This window comes from Colias croceus, chromosome 3 (genome assembly GCF_905220415.1).
Source record: "Colias croceus chromosome 3, ilColCroc2.1".
NCBI classification, from domain to species: domain Eukaryota; kingdom Metazoa; phylum Arthropoda; class Insecta; order Lepidoptera; family Pieridae; genus Colias; species Colias croceus.
Window position 1 is genome coordinate 12,947,103 of NC_059539.1, and position 22,823 is coordinate 12,969,925.

At 34.8% G+C, this 22,823-nt stretch overlaps 3 protein-coding genes and 1 long non-coding RNA gene across 6 annotated transcripts in view; 3 read left to right on the forward strand and 1 right to left on the reverse strand.

Annotated features, from left to right (window-relative positions):
- Positions 1-444: 444 nt before the first annotated feature.
- Positions 445-1,788, forward strand: LOC123706243. 2 transcript variants are annotated; one of them, XR_006753389.1, is made up of 3 exons: positions 445-504; positions 958-1,149; positions 1,607-1,788. It is a non-coding gene; the product is annotated as an uncharacterized LOC123706243 (long non-coding RNA). The 2 variants fall into 2 exon arrangements; XR_006753388.1 differs by lacking the exon at positions 445-504 and adding an exon at positions 739-860.
- A 2,209-nt stretch (positions 1,789-3,997) lies between these two features.
- Positions 3,998-4,580, forward strand: LOC123706327 (mitochondrial import inner membrane translocase subunit Tim13-like). Its single transcript, XM_045655531.1, has one exon. The coding sequence runs from the start codon at positions 4,161-4,163 to the stop codon at positions 4,431-4,433; it is 273 nt and encodes a 90-aa protein (XP_045511487.1). The 5' UTR covers positions 3,998-4,160; the 3' UTR covers positions 4,434-4,580.
- Positions 4,567-7,259, reverse strand: LOC123706326 (luc7-like protein 3). 2 transcript variants are annotated; one of them, XM_045655530.1, is made up of 4 exons: positions 6,668-7,259; positions 5,969-6,294; positions 5,740-5,805; positions 4,567-4,754 (listed from the first exon to the last, which is right to left on the reverse strand). In XM_045655530.1, exons 1-3 carry the CDS (start codon positions 7,050-7,052, stop codon positions 5,749-5,751), a joined length of 768 nt encoding a protein of 255 aa, XP_045511486.1. In that variant the 5' UTR covers positions 7,053-7,259; the 3' UTR covers positions 4,567-4,754; positions 5,740-5,748. The 2 variants fall into 2 exon arrangements, with proteins under 2 accessions (XP_045511486.1, XP_045511485.1); XM_045655529.1 differs by lacking the exon at positions 5,740-5,805 and having other exon boundaries at positions 6,668-7,258.
- A 2,982-nt stretch (positions 7,260-10,241) lies between these two features.
- LOC123706055 (patronin) overlaps positions 10,242-22,823 on the forward strand; it is a 53,549-nt gene continuing 40,967 nt past the window's right edge. The window contains exon 1 of the mRNA XM_045655182.1: positions 10,242-10,445. Within this exon, the coding sequence (XP_045511138.1) occupies positions 10,326-10,445 (120 nt within the window). The 5' untranslated portion in view covers positions 10,242-10,325. The remainder of the gene's footprint in view (positions 10,446-22,823) is intronic.

Below are 22,823 nucleotides of genomic sequence, written 5' to 3' on the forward strand. Positions count from 1 at the left end.
ACATTTCACAACTGTCACTAATATCTGTCAACTATCTTAGTCATTGTGGGCGGAACTTCTTGGGGCGGAATCAATGACTAAGGAATCCTATGGACAGGGCATATTGTTCTATACAAACAACTGATTATACAAATATCATGCATTTCGATACCGAAATAATAAAACTAATACTGTCTCTTTCTAACTAATGAATATTCTGATATGTGAAAAAATATGGCTATACGTCAGTCAGTGCTAATTCTATACCGCTTGACATTTGAAGTTATCTCAAATACCTACTGTGGCCGGTCGCCATTTTATGTTCTCGTTATTACGATGTACATGCTCTGTCATTGCTCCGTAGTAAACATTGAAAAATATTGAATATTTTTGTGATTGTGACAAACATTTGTGTCTAAAACATATAGAGTGGTCAAGGACAAATAGTGGCATAATGCCAAAGCGCAGTATTGTGGGATGTGGCTCCGGAAAGAATGAAAACCAGAAAAGTTTGTCTTTGCACCGGTATGTATACGTTTTGACTGAAATATTAGTTATTTCTTTGCTGATTTAGTTATTTTCATGTATATTGAATTGAGGAGTATTCACAGACTATGTTCAGTGCAAAATTGTTACCAAATATAGCTTTATTTTGTATATTTTCGTTCTAGTAAAATAATGAATTTGGGTGCTAGTGATGGCATATAATATCGACATTAGCAAAATGTTCGATGAAGACGTGCGTCTCCCAAGGCTGTGTCATTAATCTTAAGAATAGTTGCTTTGGTGAATACACTTCCAAATTAACAAATTAATTTTGCCAAGAGCAGCAGAAGGAAAAATAAAACACTTAAATTTACCTAATATGAATTTTAACTTAAGTAAGATTAGTCGCTTTTATAGTACTTTAAAAATGTATTTATAAATAAGTCAGGTCAGGACTAAAATTATAATAACCTAAAAATTCATTTTTTATAGGTTACCAAGAAGTGAAAATAGAAAAGGAAAATGGTTAGAAGCAATTGAAACTGAAAATATCAAGCCAAATGTAAAGGATATATCATAGTATGTTCCCTACATTTCCCCGAAAGTGCTTTCAATAGAACAATGGATGTGATTAGTCTGCACGATGATGCTATACCAGTATGTTTGCCGCTGCATTCACACAGGGTGAGGTTTTTATCTGTAGACACATGATGTCTTCCAATTTACTTTTGGTCTTTTTATTTAGATTTAGGGCTGTCATTTATATTCTAACGTTTCTCCTATTTTGAAGAGGGCCTGTGAACAAACTGAGATGGTTTTATATGATTTTTTGAGTACAAACTTGGGTGATATTTGGTTGTTGAAATGTTATTGACTGAGGGAAAGTGAAATTTACTTTAAATACATGGGGTGTTTTAATTTATTTTTCTATTCTTTATAAATTTATATTTATAAAGCATTTGAATGCCATAAAATAAAACCAAAAATATAAATTTAAATTCCGCTATTGCAAGCCCTAATGTTAATATTAATTTCAAACCGTCGCGTCAGCATTGCCCTTTTAATTAAAATGTATTGCATGTTAGTTAAAATGTAAAGTGAACAATGTTAGTTAATGTAAACTGTGACATTTCATTTCCAGGTACCGGTTGAGCCTCAAATCCCGAACTCAAAAATGAACAGAGTGAATCCGAGTGCATCACAGGCTGCACGAAATAGTTTAGTTCTATAATTTTCTCTGTTATTAAGTAATTATTGTTTTTTTTTTCTATTACCTACTGTATATTGTATTGTTCATCGTAATAAAAAACTATTATATACCTATATTAGTATTTATTTTGTATCATTATATTACATTCCTCAAAACTGAAATTAGTTCAGCTAAAAGGTAACAAACAGCACATTCAATGACTGGGTGGTACGAAGTTCACCGGGACCGCTAGTAATTTAATAAAGCAATCGAATACTAAATTATTCTGTTTTTCCGGAGCATGCGCCATCCCGCATGGCTGTAATACCATAGCAGCAAAATGCATACAAAAGATTTTATACCGCATTCCTGTACCACATTTGCTCTTTACTGGCATGCTTCCGTTAATACTACATTCCAATAATATCTGATTTCAAAAACACCAGTCAAACAAAACAAAATATCCAATAAACCAGTTGGTCAATTTAGCAGATAACTTAAATGCCAAATTGTAAGTCTACCGTAATCCTTATATCCAAGTCAAAATTGAACTGGATTTATTAAATTATACAGGGTTAGCTATCTTGTCCTGCGAGGTTGCTGGTGTTTTACAAGTAACCCTGTTTAGGTGTTACCGTCACGAGCACTCATCGTCATACTTCATTCTCATTATTTTTCTCCATCGCGCCAAAAGAAGTATAACTTCAAAAAATATGTATATATAAATACTAGCGGTCCGCCCCGGCTTCGCCCGTGGTACATTTTTACGTTTTCTCTCCATAAGAACCATCCTCGTACTTCAAGAAATGTAATAAAAAAAGAATTAACGAAATCGGTTCAGTTGTTCTCGAGTTATGCGCTTACCAACACAATTTGCGATTCATTTTTATATTATAGATTATTTTTATATCGATAAACATATTAATGTTTATCGATATATTCTCGGCACTAAACACCGCCATGTTTAGTTCCATTCAATATGGCGCCGGCCACACTTTTTTTGTAGGTATGTCACTTCCATGTGATTCCTTATTCATTGGGCGGAATGCAACATTACCTACTTAATCTGTGTTCGGAATGATTCAAGATTATGTAAGAACGGCATTAGCTAGGTACTTAGATCATTTGTAGTAGGTACTTAGAGTATTTAGACGTAGGTGAATATATTCTATAATATTAATTATCAATAATAAATTTTAGTGTATGTTTTAAAACTAACGAAATAACCGAATTTAACTAGGTACATAAATGCATTAAGATGTATACCCTGTGTATACACCACAGGTATAACTGTGGTATCTATTGTACTAATACCAAAACAGTTATTTTTAAAAATTTTGTGTCCGTCTGTTTGTTGCGGCTAATCTCAGAAACAGCTGGACTGATTCTGACGGGACTTTCTCTGACAGATAGCTGTTGTTATAGGGAGTACCTAACTTAAACTTTCATACCGATATTCCTAAAGAAACATTAGGATGCAGGATGCATTCATGCACGCCGGTGAAACTGCGAGGCGCAGCTACTGTAGAAAATAAAAAGAATGGCGCAACGCAATTTCATTACCCGATAGGGCCCGCATTGCGGGGTGCGAGCTTAGGTGCGAGAGATTCCTTTCTTTAGTTTTCCTAATCAAACAAGCATTCACGAATGAAATTGAACGATGAGAAGTATATTATTATTCACGACCTGCAAGCTGCGTCGACCGATTTATTGCATTTGTCGTCTGTCGATTTCACGATTGATAAAACAAGCGGGGAATAACCGCAGATCGCCGTGTAATTTTCATTGGATGTTATATAATATCGCCTGTGGGGACTTCTCGTATACTGTATACCCTTTGTATACCGAATGAAATTGCGCCAGAAAAGATAGAAAACTGCATTCATAAATTTCAAATTTGCTGTTGAAGCGAACTGACAGAGAAAATATGTTTAAAAACGAAGAACTTTTATTGGCTCCATGAGGACTTTCCCTTCAAGTGGAATAACAAAGTTCCATATATTAATATGTTTGAGAAACTTAATTATTGTGAAAACGTGCAAATTCTTGTAAAATTACAAAGTCGCTTTCTCTGTCCCTATGTATGCTTAAATCTTTAAAACTACGCAACCGATTTTGATGCGGTTTTTTTTAATAGATAGAGTGATTCAAGAGGAAGATTTTAGTAATAATTTATTGTTAAATAATTTATTAGGTTTTAGACAAAGCGGGCGCAGCCACGCGCGGAAAACTAGTATATTTTATAGACAACAGTAAATTTTGTATATTTTCCTAACTACTAAAATAATATTCTTATCTATCTATATTACTTACTCTGTGGACTGTCAACTGTGCTATCTATAAATTATAATCTATATGTCAAATTACGGGAAGGGTTCCTTTGAGGTTATCTTTTGATATAATAATTAATAATTATTTCTAATTTCATTTCATACCTACTTAATAAAACCCATTAAATATTGCGTAAAATTATAAACATTCGTAATCTCAATCAAGCAATTAAATAATGGATTCCCTTTCTACCGGTTCTTTGAGCGGAGTTCAGAAGGAGGAACTAATGGACCAGGTTAAACAGCAAATAGCTATCGCGAATGCTCAGGAACTATTAACGAAAATGTCAGAGAAATGTTTTAAGAAATGCATCTATAAGCCTGGAACTTCCCTCGATAATTCGGAGCAGAAGTGCATAGCGATGTGCATGGACAGGTACATGGATGCCTGGAATCTAGTATCTAGGACTTACAGCAGTCGCATTCAGCGGGAAAGGAATAACATGTGAAAACTTTTAAATCGGTTTATGTTTGTAAAGTGTTATGTTAACACAGTGCTGTAAATATAGATGTCTCAGTAGTTCCAGAACATGTTAAAAATTGTGAGTTGCGACTGTCCATTGTTATGTTAAATAAAGATTATTTAGGTTGTGTAATTTATTTTTATTTCTAATCTTAACATCATATATGTACAGATATTAATTGTAGAATAAACTGCAAAAAAAATCTTGCATAACACTTTATGATATTTCACCCTTCAGAGCTTTTTTTCTGTACAAGTAAAGCTTTTTGATCCACATCTCTTTTAATTCATCTGGACTTGGTATTTCCTGAAACATGAAAAAGCCACACTTAATGAGTGTAATTGATAAGTAATAGGTATGCAATTTTTTATTTTTTAATCTCTAAATATTTAAAACCCATAATTTCTGGTTGGAATCTATACTAATACTAGCTCATCGCCCGCGGCTTCGCCCGCTTTGTCTCAAACCTACAAAATTATATACTAAAACCCTCCCATTGAATCACTCAATCTATTAAAAAAAACCACAAAAACCGTTGCATAGTTTTAAAGATTTAAGCATACAAAGGGACAGAGAAAGCGACTTTGTTTTATACTACCTATGTAGTGATTGAAGAGTTGAAGCTGAATTGTGAGCTGAAGAGTTTGTTTGTTTGTTTTAATGAGCTAATCTTGGAAACTACTGGTCCGATTTGAAAAATTGTTTGGGTGTTAGATAGCCCATTTATTGAGGAAGGCTATAGGCTATATATCATCTTGCTCAGACAAACCGCGAGGCACAGCTAGTATATAATATAATATGAGTGTTTCCTTATTGAAGTTGTCTTACAATGTTGAATTTTGTAAAACAATAATGACCTAGAAATTCAACTAAAACTAAAATAATGCTTATCAAACAAGATTGTTTGTCATTAAATGAGGCACAATGCCTGTAGAAGATATTTTACAAAACCTTAAATTCATGAGCTTGACAAAATAGTTTTAATGAAAAAAGCTTAGTATGACATGCATTCCTATAATCTCAGTCTGAACTGAGTTAGGGTATTTAGAAGTTTGCTAGTTAATATTCTAGATTTATTGGATATTTTGCAAGTTTTGAAAAAAGTTCACAAAGAAGAATGTGTTTAAATTTACTGTTAGAGTAATTTATTCAGTGGTTTTTTTTAAGTATTCTATAATAATACCTAAGTAACCTACAAGCGTAAATCCTTCTAACGTTTCTAATTCAGTTCAGATTGTGCTTAAAGGTATAATATTGTAAGTTTATTGCATTTTTTTATAAAAATACTTACAACATTTGGTTAATGGCTGCCCGAAAATAATAAGGCTCTCTCTTTTATACAACAATAGTTTGATACCTGAAGAATAACAAAGTACAGGTTTCATTCCTGAAACCACATGGCAACAAGATCTATGCAGATTTTTCTTTGACTACACAGGTGTAGCAAAAGCTAATAAATTGTATGATGATGCCAAACATCATCACCCTAATAACTTATCATTAAGAAGAAACAAACTCACATTAAAATCAATTATAGAGTCCTCTGTTTTGGGTTCCATCTTTGTTTCAGGCACCTTTACTGTTTGTGCATTTAGATCAATAACAATATTTTGCGATTGTTTCTTATTTTTGGACGAAGTAAAGGATTTCTGAACAAAAGAGTCACTGTTGAGTTCATCAAGAAGGTTTCTATCATGTATTGTAGGCATGTCCTCCTTTACTTCTACCTCTTTGTAGTCATATGTGGGCAGCTTGGTCATGGTGAGGCCAGCTGCCTCGGCAGCTTTGATTGCTCTCTCAACTTTTGTGTCTGTATCATCCAGATTTACTTTTTGAGTTCTTGGTTCTGAAAAGATGCAGTTAGTTATAGTATTGCAATATGACATATAATTTACAGATAACTAAAAAGGACTAAATAACATAGACAAAGGAAAATTTTGTATTATTATATATATAAATTTATAAAGAATAGATAGAAAAAAAAATCGATTACGATGCGGGTCTCCAACCCGCATCCTTTCACACCAATCTAGGGCGGATGCTTGACCAACTCAGCCACTCGTGACCTGCCAGAGCTATCAAAATTTTATGTGTTTAAGGGACACACCAACTATTATATTATATAGCCCAGCATTACAATATTTTTCATTATCAAGTAAAAACTGCATAACTCTTCACGGACATAGGCTGTGGAACGTGAAATTGCAACAATAGCCTACCTATATCAAATGAGTCAGATCTACTTTTGGACCGTGAATGTCTTTTATGTTTTCGAGTGCTTTTGCTATAGTTGCGTGAGCTGGATCTTGAGCGGGATCGTTCTCGGGAATATTTAGCGCGTTTTGAGCGTGATCGCGACGATGATCTTCGCTTAGTTTTACTGTCATATCGGTCCTTGGATACACTTCTGGAATAACTACGTCTTCTATGCTTCGATCTAGAGACTGACCGTTTCCTCCTGTGGCTGCCTGACTCAGATCGATCTCTTGATCGTGTACGTCGTTTATGTTTACTCTTTGATTTTTTACGGTCGTATGAAGACTCGGAACTATAGGATGAACTTCGCTTTTCACGGTACCGGTTCCTTTCACGATCCCGAGGCATAGTATGATAGTTTTGTGGTTATTGAAACGGACAATAAGGCATTATTCGTTTTTACAAAAAACCCCTCAATGATCGTATATTTCTATAATGTGGAGGTATTGTTAATAAATAACAAACCCTACCTATAAATTTATTATTATTATTTCAAAAGAACACCTCCTACAACCTACACAATAACCTACAACATGCAACACCTATGAAACTGACACTGACAACACTTTGACACTACAATTTACATGTCCTATACGAAAAATAATCTGCAGGCATTTGCACATTTAAGAAATAGATGCTGCAGATAACTGACACAAACAATACCCTTGTTGTACATACAATACCTTATACCTGTGCTTATACCAAGCCTTATACAATACCCTTTAGGTGCTCAACTCACAGTAGTTTATATTTTACTCATTAATTGCGTAAAATTCATGATATTTATTTTTAATGTGTATTTTCAATTGTTAACTTGGAATATTTTTCTTTTATAAAAAAACTCTTTAAAAACTTTTATAAATATAATAAAAACTAAAACTTTACAAGGCAATAAAAATAGAAAAGATAAAATATATGCGTGACTCGGAACGTCGAACAGGGCAGCGACCACAGTGGGCCACAGTCAGTCGGCCTCGATGACGGAATGTGTGAAATTTTATGATGGTGAACAACTGTGTTTTCATAATTGTGATTTTACAACTCTATAATGGTGCTTTACTTAACCGTTGATTTAAGTGATTTGCATTCGTTGTTAATATTTATAAAATATTAAGACTGATTATTGTCGTAGCATACTTGAAGTGACGAACGTGTTTGTTCGGATCATTGACATTCGTTGTTTCGTTATAATTTTTATACCGTCGCGATTGTTATGTTTATGCCTGTCCAGTGTGCTTTTGTAGCTCCCGGTAAATGGATTAGACGTTTCTGATGTTTTCGAACCCATGGAGAGACAGGAACGGACTTATGCCAACATGGAGGCGACAGATTCCGTGGACACAAAACAGGTGAGCTTCACACGGTCGTTGCTGCCGGTCAGTCTGAATTTCGCTCGTTGGAGATATATGACCAAGTTGTGCCTGTGTAGTGGACTACAATTTTGTCCGAAATTGACGAAATATACTGGAACTAGAGCATGATTTTATGTTGGTTATGACAAATGTTATATATCACTTTTGATAATAATAATTATAAGAAATTAGAATGTGATATTGAGAAATTATGTCACCTTTTAAAATGTCTGTACAAATAGAGGCAAGTGTGGGTGAGGTTAGCGCTGCCCACACTCCCACTGAATAAATTATTGGTGTTCAAACATTGTGTGCCTTATGTGACATATCAGTTGCCATTGTCTCAACATACAAACAGTTTATAATTTATTTATTGGTTAATTTCATTCAAGATACAAGAAGAAATCAAATTTGAAAAAAAAGTGTTTTTTTTATTATTATTATACCTACTGACTATATTTTGAACCAGTCAGTCTCTGGTCATATTGCAAATATTTTATACATTCTGTAGATAAGATCCTATTGTCTGTTATAACACTTTTTTCCTTTTCCTTTGCTTTCTTCCTACTTGGTAGTTTAGACAGAATCAGCATGAATCTGTATATCTATACATATAATAAATCTGTAGAAGGGTCAATTCTGTACATTTAAAATATTGAAAAAATAAATAGCAGGGGGTGTTACTGGATCGATACCAAGCCCAAATATGTGATTAAAAAAATTTTTGTCTGTCTGTCTGTATGTTCAGGCATCACGTGAAAACTAACGGTTCGATTTCGACGAAACTTGGTATAATTATACCTTATTATCCTGGGCGTAAAATAGGATACTATTTATCCTGGAAAAATATGTAGAAAAAAATTAATCTTAATTTTTCAGTTTTATCCATAGACGTTCTGTAGAACCGCGAACACACGTTGCGTATTATTATAGGCCTAGCCGTAATTGGGTCCAATAGATATATGTATTTTATTTATAAGATGTCATTGTCAGAGTTACTCAAAATGGAGAAATAAACCGTCCACGCGAAGACCGACATCTGCGCAGATGGAGTCGCGGGCGGAAGCTAGTTGTACATAAAGAAATAGTAAATATTACAATATATACATATAATATAAATAATAAATAATAAAATTGTTTATTTCTTTTAAACAAGTTTTCATCTCGGGTTGGAGATAAGTGCCTTCATTTAAGTGACAAATTTCACTTGTCTTAGAAGGCGCTTCTCTTCCATAACAATTACTAGGCATTAACAATTAAAAGAAAGCTTAAAAAATAAGGTAATACATAAAAATAAAAATACTCTAAAAATTGGTAGAATGGATGTGTGTGTGTGTGTGTGTGTGTGAGTGTGTGTGGGTGTATGTGTGTTCGCATGTTATTGTTTAATATAGGCATTTTTCTAATCGGACCTGAGATTAGCGCGTTCAAACAAACAAACATGCTCTTCAGCTTTATAATATTAAGTATAGTTTTGAGCTGAGCCTGCTATTAGTATAGAACATATTTAATTTTTGTAAACTTTGATGCAATGATCATCATTAAACATGTAGCCATAAAGCGGATCCTTATATTTTAAAATAAGTTTAAAATTAATAACAGTTTCTTAATGTTTCTCTCATTAACTTAATCACACCTCATTTAAAACAAATAACAAAAAGACATTCCTCTGTATTTTTATTAACAGATTTTTACTATGTATAAATGTTATCAATACCAGTAAAAAAATGAGAGAACTAATACATCAAAACAATTATTTGTTACATATTATTTATTTATTATTTGGATGCAAATAAAACACATATTTACATCTGTAAATCTTTGTTACTACATTTGTTGCAAATAAATATATCTTGAATATGGAATTCAATTTATCCCTTCGAGATCTTTTATAAGTTGTTTTTTCTTCTTTCCTCATAATCATAACTGAAAATATTTATTCCGAAGGCATTATACAAGAATATTTTTTTATAAAATCATATCAAACATAAATAAAACATGAATGTCAGAATTCAAAATCAATAGACGCACAATCATGTATGATTATTATTCACATATTTAACCAAATATTTTAATTGATGTTGATTTCAAGGTATGCATAGGTAAGACAGCTTATCTTCGCTCGACAAACAATAGCATAGGCAATAGGAATGGTAGGGGGCGCGGCGCGCTCGCGGCCCGCGTCAGTTACACCGCGCTCGGCGCGCAGACCACGCGCTCCACGCCCGGCGATGTCGTCGCGATCCCAGTGCTAGTGCAGTGTTCCGCCATGGTAGCGATGGTAGCCTCCGCCTCTGGATACGGCACTCTGCGCCGGTTTCTGAGTGCTCCAGAAGGCGCCGACACGAACAACCCTAGCGCAGTACCCGGCGCCTCGGTAGCCGTCTCGGTAAGCGCTAACTTGTGACTTGGGCCGCGCCGGACGTGTGTGAAACGTCTCCAGGTGCGATCGCATCGTGACGGCTGATGCCCGGAACGATTTGCATTTGTATGTTGAGACGCGAATACCGGCACTCTCGCGCCGGACCCTTTGACGCGAACGTGAATTGATTCTTAAAGCCTTCAGTGGGGAGTGGATTCGTAATATGCGCAATTCGTATTATGTACTTGAGTGATGCTTACTCCTTCTTAAACTGAAACTTATAAATATGCGTAGAATTATTTCTCCCGTTAATGACTCTACACATCTCACATTGTTGTGAAACCACATTCGAAGACAACCGCTGCGTTACGGCTTTCCTGTCTCTGTTATTATTGTCATGTCGGTTCCGTCCTAACTTCGAGGTTAAAAAAAGAATTGTAACATTAGTTTGCCTAATGAGCGGTCGTCGACCCGACCCGGCTTTCCATTTTAATGTCCCACTCGGATCGATAGTTGCGGCCTTGATGCGAGCACATGGTGTGGTGCGGTCTCCGCAGATGATGTCATGCTCATATGGTCGGGATGAGCAGGAACGGCGCGGCCAAGGTTGGGTCAGCAGACCGTGGCAGCTCACGGCTCGCTGGGCCGGCTGCGAAAGGAGTTCATCGCTACTCGCTAGCCAGCTGCCGACCTAAATCGCTAAGCGCTTTTTGAATTTTCAATTCGTTAATTTTCTGATTGCAGTTTTCCTTTAGGAAAAGTAAATCCTTTCTTGTTATAACAGCAAATTTTTGTCACGTAAGTCAAGCCGTCACTCAGCGGGTGTCGATACTCAGAGAAACCGAGAAGTGTCCGATCGATCGTCGTGATAAATACAATTGGAGAGTTGAAAGCTTTGTTCTGAGCACTTGCCTTTCCCACATAATAACCACATATTTCTTCCAACAATATTTTCACTTTCGTCACAACGGTTCAGCGTTATCACAAGTCTATTTTGGTAGCAACTTAGCGCATATTTACTGCTAATCAAAACTTTGTCAGGAGAAAGTACATAAATGCTTCTAGCTTACCAGTATGAAATTGTCTGAGTTAGTTTATTTATTTGTTCCGCTTTCACACTTAAAATGCTCCACCAATTTTGATATTAATTTATATTCAACATTCAGAATGAAATAAATTATGTTATTAATAATAAAATATTTAATTACTAGGCTTCGCCCGCGCAGTCAAAGAAAAACCCGCATAGTTCCCGTTCCCGTGGGATTTCCGGGATTGCGTTATTTTCCCGGGATAAAAAGTAGCCTATGGTCCTTTCTCGGGTATCAAAACATCTCCATACCAAATTTCATGAAAATTGGTTCAGAAGTTTAGGCGTGATTGAGTAACAGACAGACAGACAGAGTTACTTTCGCATTTATAATATTAGTATGGATGTTTACTAGCCGACTTCGTATCTATACATTAGATAATATGTAACTATGTGCACATAAAAACGAATTAGAAAGTTTTTGAAATAACTTGCAATTATTGGAAAAATCACTTAAATGCTTGAAGTTTCAAGTTAGGTACAAATGGCCATGGTTAGAATTCCGATGGATTACCGTTTGCTGCAGCCTTACGAGTGTAATAAAATATCGATTAAATCGTACATCAGATAGCCTCGAAGCGCACAGCAGTCAGCTCTGGGCTCTGGCACTGTCACATCTCGCGCGACTACTGTCCTGCAGCTGCGAATGTTTGCTGAATTAAAACGGGACTGCTCTTGGTCTAACTCGCATTCAATGTCTCTTTGGTTACATATAAAGTTTATTATGTCGAAATAAGAAAGCAAATAACTTTATCTTTAAATTTTTTTAGTCATTAATATTAATATAGTACTCTAAGGAGTAGTAATTTATTAATTACTAGCATTCCGCCGGCGGCTCCGCCCGCGGTTTCAAAGAAAAACTCGCATAGTTCCCGTTCCCGTGGAATTTCCGGGATAAAACCTATCCTATATTACTCGTGGATAATGTAGCTTTCGAAAAGAGCAACTATGGAGTGTCTTGCCGATTCTTCTCCATAGATACTGCTTTCCGAATCGGTGGTAAATGTTAAAAATAATTATGTAATGACGATTCGAAAGTGCTACTAAATAGTAGTCTAATTGAATAAATAAATGTTTGAGTTTGAGTTTGAATGGTGAAAGAATTTTTAAAGTCGGTCCAGTAGTTTATGAGCCTATTCATTACAACCAAACAAACAAACAAACAAACAAAGTTTTCCTCTTTATAATATTAGTGTAGATAGTGTAGACAACTAATTATTTCACTCGGACCATATTCTATATTAGCGTGTTATCTACATTTCAAAACATATTGAAATGACTCGTAGTCGTTTACCGAGCAAAATATTTCCTGATAATGTACATAAGGAGTAAGACGAAGGTCTAAGATGCAAACGAGCTTGTCGTTAGAATTCCAATTAGGTACCTATAAATCGTATTGAAATGTGATTACCTTAGAATCACATTTAAATGTGCGCGGCGCTGATTCATTTGAATGCCTGGCTAATGGTCACCTTGTAATTGCTAGCCCTTTTCGATTTATAGGTTTATGTATCCGTTTGAGATGTTATGTTACTGGCACAGTGATATTTTACCAAGCATTTGCTCCCTGAGAAGTAGTTGCTATAAGCGCTTAATTGTTTATTGTAACACAGCTTACAGCCACCGCCTCCCACATAAACCGCTCGGCGAATCGCTCAGTAGTGACGGATTGAGGTGATTCAGATTACTCAGAAGTTCAGCTATCTAACAGTAAATTATAATTCCTAACCACTTCTTGGCAATAACGGCCTTTCGATACACTATTATTCTCTGCTTCTTGTCTGTATTTCAATCGATACAAAATTAGAGATATGTGTGACTGACGTGTAGATTGAAGAGCTTTAAAATTCCTTGATTAGGAATTTGAAGAATGCTTGATAATATACATTGTTTGTTTGACAAAGGCGAATTTCAAAGTGAACATTTAAGGCAGCTCGGATCGTGGTTCCGGCCAAATTTCCGCCCACCGTCATCCTATAAGGTGTGGGCCTTGTTACTCGCTAACGATATGTAGGCTCATCTAACGCAATATTTATTCTATTCAATATTGACGCTAGCTCCGAATGTTAAACAAGATTTTTTTTACATAATATTATTATTATAATAAGAAAACAAAAATAATTGAGCATTAGAATCATTATAATTAATCTTTGAAATACGAAAAAAGGAGGTATTTATTAAGCTTTATTTATGAACAAAACATTCGCAGCAACGTTGTTTTTCTTTTTAATTTGTGAGAACGATAACAGAAATTAATTTATGTTGTAAAGTATCTCCTACCTAGGTGTTATGTACCTATTGCCATTTGCCTTGTAGCCATTTAACTGTTACGTAATCTCCGAGCTTTATCGATATCTCAGCATACCATGAAATGACGTCACTATCATATGAAGGTTTGTGGGCTAGAGATACGTCGGCAGATCGAGGCTCCATCAAATATCAACAAACACGAGTTCGTTTCGTATAGAATATATAATAAATATTTAAAACAAAAATGTAAACTAGATACACTACATAATATTCAATAAAACAATGGATTTTAGTAGTACATGAAGTGTCGACATTTTTGGACTGGGTTTAAATTGGTAAAATAAATCTAGTACTTTCTTTTAAATTAAAATACAATATTACATATATTAAAAACTTGAGTTTTAACCAACATTGTTTTTATTTATTAACTAATTAATGGAGTAAGAGCATTTTCAGAAACGTGTGATAGTCACCATTTTCACAATACGTGACTAATTTACTATGTTTAGATTTAGTTTCATTGACCCCTTATCATTTGAAAATATAACAATAAGTAGGTAACTTATTATTGATAGTTTATTAGTATTTTTGTATATATGTATATTATCCTTGTGAAATCTATACATATATAATAAATCTGTAGAAGGGTCAATTCTGTACATTGAAAATATTGAAAAAATAACTAGCAGGGGGTGTTACTGGATCGATACCAAACCCAAATATGTGATTAAAAAAATTTTTGTCTGTCTGTCTGTCTGTCTGTCTGTATGTGAAGACATCACGTGAAAACTACCGGTTCGATTTCGATGAAACTTGGTATAATTATACCTTATTATCCTGGGCGTAAAATAGGATACTTTTTATCCTGGAAAAATACGTAGAAAAAAAATGAATCTCAATTTTTCAGTTATCCATAGACGTTGTTCTGTAGTAGGTACCGCGAACACACGTTGCGTATTATTATAGACCTAGCCGTATTTGGGTCCAATAGATATTTATAAGATGTCATTGTCCGAGTTACTCAAAATGGAGAAATAAACCATCCACGCAAAGACCGACATCCGCGCGGACGGAGTCGCGGGCGGAAGCTAGTTAAGTATATATTTGTATTTACTTGTAGTCAATAAACGCCAACGTAGAATGTGATGTAATCCTAAAGCGTTGCGAAATGAGAAATTAGCATAGGTACGGAAACACGAGGTCGGTCTGCGTTGCGAGCGCTTTGTGAAGGAAAGCATTCAGGACTGGCGCTCGCGGATGTTCATACAGACACACTGTTTCTTTTGCAAATATGCCCCTTGAATGCCCTTTTCTTCTATACAATATGGTAAAAGAGTATTCTCAAACTAGAACTCTATTTTTTTATTCATATAAACTGTAGTGTTTATGAATGGTTATTTTTCATAAAATACCACTGTACCTAGAAGAATCGGCAAGAAACTCGACACTTACTCTTTTGAAGTCCCTATTATAGTACAATATAGTGCCAATACAATTCATTGGTAAATCTTACCTAGACAATCGGACACAGAACAAGAAAACCAAGAACTTTGGTTAAAAATAGTTAGACAAGTGCATGGGAGTGTGCAAACATGTTTTGCCTGTTTTAATGTTTTGTAATGTGTCCCCAATGCATACATTTGATTCGCGTGTCGTGGCGATGAAGCTGTGATTGTGTAAACAAAAGATGCATTTTTCTTGATGACCTCAAAGTATGTTTTGGCTCGTATTCCCGATGTGTAGCATCGTGCATGTTAGTGTGTAGACTCAACGACGCTAGTTGTGTATACAATTGACCGACATGGCTGTAATCTGAAGTCGGTCTGCATATAGACATACAGCCAGTCTAGAATTTAGACGGGGTTGTTTGGGTTATATGTAAATTACTACCTTATCGCTCGCGTGCATTTCATTTATCGGGAAGCAGCCGTTCCATATAGAAGATTCTGACCCATATTTCGTCCCTTTCAAGTTTATTGCGTTGATAATAGCATACAAATCATAGACCTCTGCTACGATGAATACAATGCACAGCTGATATTAAAGCTGAACTGAATTGTGTACATATAATGATTACTCGATGAGAGATCAATATCAAGGGCTCCACGGGTCGGATGGTCGATCAGGTGGAGCCTGTCACGCAGCCGATGATGGCTCACGAGATTATCGCACTTTCTCGAGCTCGCGTCGTGACACGTACACGGTGATTACTGGTTCTCCTTGTTTGATATAATGTTATTTATATAAAATATAGTCAATCATCAACTCATATTGGTTATACTTATTATCTCTACGAGAAAATTCGGATTTAATGGGATTTGTATTGTATCTTTATTAATTTAAATTAAAGTTGCTTGTTGTTGTTGTGTTTCATTATTCTCAAAAGTCGTAAAGAAAAGTTTAAATATATGGACTGGATTATATTTAGCCCAGGGATATAAAAAACATATTAGGTACAGTTCCACACTATGATATTATAAGGTACTTCTATCATTGTAATCGTCTAGTCTCTCAGCCGATACACTAGCTGTTGCGTCATCTTCCCGACGAAACATAAATTGCCGGCACTTCCAAATGTGTGAAATGCCACTCGGAATTGCCTGCAATATTCACCCGCCGCGCCGTGGGAAATACGATAACGCTCGATTAAAAACTAACTGTGAATGGACCAAATTAATTTTAAGTAATTATATTTTAAAAACCATGAACTTTCAATGCAATAAAGTATGAAAGTAAAATATAGAGCATTGAACCGGAATATTTAATATTTATGTTTTACTAGCTTCCGCCCGCGACTCCGTCCGCGCGGATGTCGGTCTTCGCGTGGATGGTTATTTCTCCATTTTGAGTACCTCTGTCAATAACATCTTATAAATATCTATTGGACCCAATTCCCAAATACGGCTAGGCCTATAATAATACGCAACGTGTGTTCGCGGTTCTACGGAACAACGTCTATGGATAAAACTGAAAAATTAAGATTAATTTTTTTCTACGTATTTTTCCAGGATAAAAAGTATCCTATTTTACGCCCAGGATAATAAGGTATAATTATACCAAGTTTCATCGAAATCGAACCGCTAGTTTTCACATGATGCCTTCACATACAGACAGACAGACAAAAATTTTTTTAATCACATATTTGGGTTTGGTATCGCTCCAGTAACACCCCCTGCTATTTATTTTTTTCAATATTTTCAATGTACAGAATTGACCCTTCTACAGATTTATTATATGTATAGATAATACGTATCGCATTTTTTATTTAGAAATTATGCAACAGGTGGGTATGGACATTAGCATACGTTATTTTACTTACCATTAGCTGATCGATAGTCGATTTTCTTTCTGTTTAATTTCCAGTGAACCTATGTCTTTTAGACTTTTAACTCTTTTTGGCATATTTTTGAACAATTGATGTGTAAGTTAAATTGTTTCAGCTGTTTTCAAACGATGCATACGCATGTGAGCCGTTCCTAATTGTTTGTATTGATTGTACTAATTAAATCTAGTTGGTTAAAAAACAATGAAGCGGTTTTATATAAACCAGTATAAAGTTTGTGTAAAAGTAGACAAATGAAAGAGCGTGCCTTATCCAGATCGGCGCCCCCATTTATTCATTCCCACCCGCTAAATCACTTAAGAATTATTTTAAAGCTATCAATTATAATACTTTTGTACTTTTGATGGGTATTTATAACACTTCGTTGATGAGAAACTTTATGTCCAGAGAAGTTACAGATATGTACGTAAGTAAGGTACGTATGTTTAACAAAGTTATTCCAGTTTTTCTTGAAGACGTTCAGGGGTCACGTCGCAAGGTTATAGAAGGTGAAAGATTTTTCTGTTCAATTTATAAAGGAGAAGCTGACAAGCGATGTGATCGGTTTTCAAAATTCCGTGCGATCAATTTGAGTTCACATAAATAATATTTGTAAGATTTCTTTAAAAGTCGTTGAATTTCATTTTTTCTGTAATTGTTTAGATATAATGAACAATCAGCAACATCAAATTGTTTTAACAAAATTCTATTACCAAATTCTCTTCATTTGACTGAATGAAGAGGTTCCCGATAATTTCAATATTAACTATCTAATGATACACAATGAAGTTAAGTATACTTATCAACCTTGATAGATTCAAGTGTAAATGGTTTAAGTAATTTTACGCCTACTTAGCATTTTCGGGTCATTGCTATTTTACGCTCTAACGTCAATACTTTAGCTCCTAGCGCTATAAATTTATTTTAATTATTTTTTAAGGATTCAAATGAAATAATGTTTTCAAATAGTTATTGAGCTTTAAACCCACTGACGTTACCTAATTACTATATAACGTATACAATATTATACATACATTCCGACATATTTATTTATGACGTATATCTGGCAAATTAAAAACTAATTTTCAATGGAGTTGTGCAGAGGCAAGCGCAATGCAGTCTCATTCAGCAGCGATTCTAATATTGTATTCAATGTGGTGGCACCAAAGCATAAATTCTCAGAAATGTGAATTTATGAGTGACACTCTCTGGTCCCGGACGGTGTCCTTACTCATTGTTACACAGCCCGGGACGTGTATGTGCCGAGCGAATACAACGACACGCGCTCCTGACTTGAATATAAAACATATTATAGCTATTAATACTATTTTGGTTTGGGATTATGATTTAATATATTTGCAAAGCTGACTCTTAGCAAGTTCAGTAGATACATTGATGAGGCAGCAGGAACTACGGTTCAATTTTTGTTGCTGCTGGAAACAGAAGTGCTACGTAGCTATAGTTTAATCTCATTGGGGTGTTTGGTGATGTTGTTTTGGAAATATGAGATTGAAATGTCAATTTCGTTACATATTCTCTTTTATTAGAACCGTCCACAGCTGTTCCGAGTTAACATGTGATGCAATAGCGATTGGCACATAATATTAACCATTCTATCGACTCTATTTAATATTTATCATAAACGTAAAAGTGATTATGAAATTATTTGCACTTGCTCCCTTCGCGGCACTTTCACCGAGATAGTCCGCTTCGCTCTTTTCTTAGCTCACTTAGTTGCTGTTGTGAATTCGAACTTTTAGCGCATAATAATAAAGTGTTAAATGCTTTGCCGATGTAGGATATAGAAGTTAATTGGATATTAAACAAATTTTAATGTTTAGACTTTAGTTAGACGAAAAAATATGACCGGTTTCTAGTTGAATTTTTTTTGGTTTTTGGCAAAAAAAATGTAATATAAGGACGTGTTTATACGTTTATCGTTTCCTGTTTCGAATTTGCCAGAAAAGAAAGAAAGCAGCGGAATGTTATCGCGCGATAAGCTATCGAAGCTATCGGCCATCGCTGAAATAACTCGTTATCAAGGAGCGGGTGACGGTGCGCAGGCGACGTCACTCAAGCTGTGTTCTGATTGATGCAACTGTTTACTTTGCTTCACTTATCTTTCTGCTATTCATTTATCGTTGAATTTATTTGCATAGCATATGTAATATGTATTCTCATAGTGTGTACGAGATGGTATACAATGCGGAGTTACATCCATTCTTCGATTTATTTCGAATTCATTATTGTGACAAATATAAGATAAAGACAAAAGATAAACTTCCACTAAGCTTTTGAAATTATACTATATATTTGTATGTAAGATTTTTGCTCGACAAACTATAAAATATACGTTGATTGGAGCAGGATTTTTTTTTACGTATGACACAAAATAACTGGCACGGCTTCCGTGAATACGTGTATTTAGTCTTTGTTGATTTTTTGCGGAATATTTAGCAGTTAAGTTAATCATTATTCGAGGTTGCGTGGGCGTCATATTTATAGTTGTCGGTCATTATGACTTCATCAGATCATCTATGTTGACGTTTCTGCGACCATATTGTACTCGTATATTTGTGTGTAATTGGATTCACACGCGAATTATGTAACGTGTTACATAAATGCACCATTTTTATATGAAAACTGTAAAGCTTCAATAGTTATAATTTCAATTAGATAAAAAAGCAGACAGCTTATTTTATAATTAAAGATAAAGTTCGCTCAGGAATTTGTTCGGCGAGGTCTAGGTCTAATTATCTCTCACTTCCTGCCGCAGATGATTGTGCAGCCATTAGTTCCACTTGCCGTGAAAGCTGTGCTGATTCACTATTATCTAAACTCGCCCTTGAACTGACTAATTCATACTTTTGTATTATTCAATGCTCACCGTTGTTTGTGTTTTCGGTTATATGCATATTATCATTTGGAAATTGGAAGTTGCATGGAAGTAACGTTCCACTGTTACGGACCAGCAATGTAATAATAAACCATTGTCACAGAATACATAATAGTAGCTAAACGCTACAGAACGGACACTCTCCGCCTCCCGCCAAAATTAAACACTTACCTCACCCCGCACGATCAGACATGTTATGGTACCCATTTCCCCGCAAGGACGATACCAACGACGTCTTTAGACGAAACGCAACGAAGATTGACAACATTAATCAAATTGACTTAAAGCAATTTTATTATTTTGATTTTTGGATTTGTGATTATCGTTTTTCGTAGAAAATGGTTAGATATTGTGCTGTTTACGGATGTATTTCATCAGAAAAACGCGAATTTTTTTTACGCTAGTCACAAATGTGCCAACCATAAAGAGTTTACACACACATTTGCAGTCTCTACAATGTGACTGTCAAAACTATAATTTTGTATGGAGTGTCCGGGGTGTGCCATTGTCTTATTAATGAAAACATTTCACAAAGTGATTTCCTCAACTATAAAGTAAATATTTTTATATCTATACGTCATACGGAATACACAGTATACCATTTAAGGCGTGACAAATCAATTTTAGTCCTAATTAGTACATTGTACATTGTTGTGTCCTCTGTTCGGAGCTTTCAAGATCGCGTGTCTTAGTTTCCTACATACCCTTATCGGGAAGAATCTCGCTCTGCGGATTATCTGTAAAGAATCCGATCGCTTAGAGGCGCGCAAGGTGACTCCATATGAGGTCTGATCGATGAATAATGTACAATGCATAGAAGCGCGAAACTCTTTCCTCGCTCGAGCTTGTTCTCCGAATTTGGGAAGACGACATGTCATTTTTCTGTTTTCGTCAAATCTCCTTTGTGTGCATCGATTCTTTAAAATATATGATTTCATTTAGGTAGTAGTCGCCTCGTACGATGTTTGGTCAAGTTCAAGTATATGTAATTGTAATCTCACAATGCTTCATTTTTAGTTTATAATTGCTATTGTTGCACTGGGAACGAAATGTGCTTATGTCTGTGAAGCAGGAAGTTAGTATCGTTAAATTTTATAAAACTTCCGTATTGCAACTGATCCTTGTTTAAGGAATAGCGAAATGAGTCCACCGTCGATCATAACATTTTATGAAATGTGGAGATAAGGTAAATACTGAGGCATGTGCGGCGGCGCGTGGCCGACGGACGACGATATATTGCTAATTATCTTCCATATCGCCCGATGCGAACTTTAATGAAATCGAGGCATCATATGCATTGAGATAATATTAATATGGAGTCGATACCGCCTACATCACTTATGTTCCACTCAACATACGTCATGTGGCGTAACTGCACTCAGTCGCTTGCTCGCTCTTTGGCGCGAACGTCACGCTCATTTTTTATTTGTTTTAAAGTGAAACGCATCAAATATGCCTACGTGTGTGTTACGATATTGCACAAATAATACAAAGAATACGGAAAAGTGCAAAGGAATAACTTTTCATCAGTAAGTAACTAGATAATAATTTTTAAAACTTAGTTAGAGCAAAATTTTTGGCGGGCGACATTTTGTCATAGATTAAAAATTTAAGATATGACATTGGGCATGAAATAAGTGTTGTTAGTAATATTTGCTGGCGTATATTTTTATAGTATAAAATAATAATTTTACATATTTAGAAAAGCATAGACTGGTTGTTAATTGAAAAAAGGTGAAATCATGAAATATGAAAATCAATTACTCAATCACCAATTTTTTTTTGTTAATTGATTTTAATCAAGTTTTTAATTGATATTGTATAAGCTACTGACTTGAACGTATAATTGAATTATTATTTATTTATCTGCACTAATATTATAAAGAGGAAAACTTTGTTTGTTTGTTTGCTTGTAATTGGCTCATAAACTACTGGACCGATTTTGATGAAAGGAGAATGCCCATTTTTGGTACTGGTTTTTCTCATGCATCAAGACAACAATACTATTAAAAAAAATCTCGGCAATTTAGAGGCCTTCTTACCATCGGAAAATATATTTTGAACAGGGAATGTTTTGTAAAATCTAATAAGACATGTAATTGTTTAGATCCGTTATTATAACATTTAGTGTCCATTACCGGTTACCACGGTAACCAAGCGGTAACTTTTTACATTTACTATGGTAAATAGCTAAATGTATTAATATCGATTATTGTTTTCATTGAATTACAAAAAAAATCAATTAACATAAAATCACTCTATAGGGTATTGTTTATACACTATAGGTTGTTTTAACAAAGATAGTGAAGTAAAATAATATAAATATGTATATATATAAAAAAAAATATTATTATGACATAGCTTGGTAGGTAACCAGTTATTTCTTATTTGTTTCTTTCTTCGAATATGTAGTGAAAAAATGATTCAAACAACAACAACAACAACATGTAAACCGAATAAAAACTCAATTGGCATTTTTTAAGTATATATTTAGGTTTTCTTGAAATCCGTCCCGGAAGATTTCTGGTGCCTACCTACACTAGCCGATGAACAGATAGACTTTGTCTGAAAGCATAAGCTCTACGCATAGATTATATATGTAAATCGAAAAATAACCTTTGGACGATAAAATGTTACCTAAATCACACATAAACCTAACTAAATAGGGGTTATTTAAGTTTTGAGGTTATTTCCCATTTTTCTCAATATCTTGAAAACCCCTGTTTTTATCACACAAAAATCAATTGGTAAAAATCTTTGGAATATCGAAGAACCCTCCAAAACCACTCTGGCATTGACGCAACACTGTACTGTGGTCCATACTTTCATGGGCATTCTCCTTTGGCACAG

Coding starts and splice junctions, on each gene's coding strand:
- LOC123706327 (XM_045655531.1), top strand. CDS start 4,161: ATGGATTCCCTTTCTACCGGTTCTTTGAGCGGAGTTCAGAAGGAGGAA.
- LOC123706326 (XM_045655529.1), bottom strand. CDS start 7,052: ATGCCTCGGGATCGTGAAAGGAACCGGTACCGTGAAAAGCGAAGTTCA. Junction 6,295..6,667: donor ATCTGACTCATTTGATATAG/GTAGGCTATTGT, acceptor GCATCTTTTCAG/AACCAAGAACTCAAAAAGTA. Junction 4,755..5,968: donor ACTCTATAATTGATTTTAAT/GTGAGTTTGTTT, acceptor TTCATGTTTCAG/GAAATACCAAGTCCAGATGA.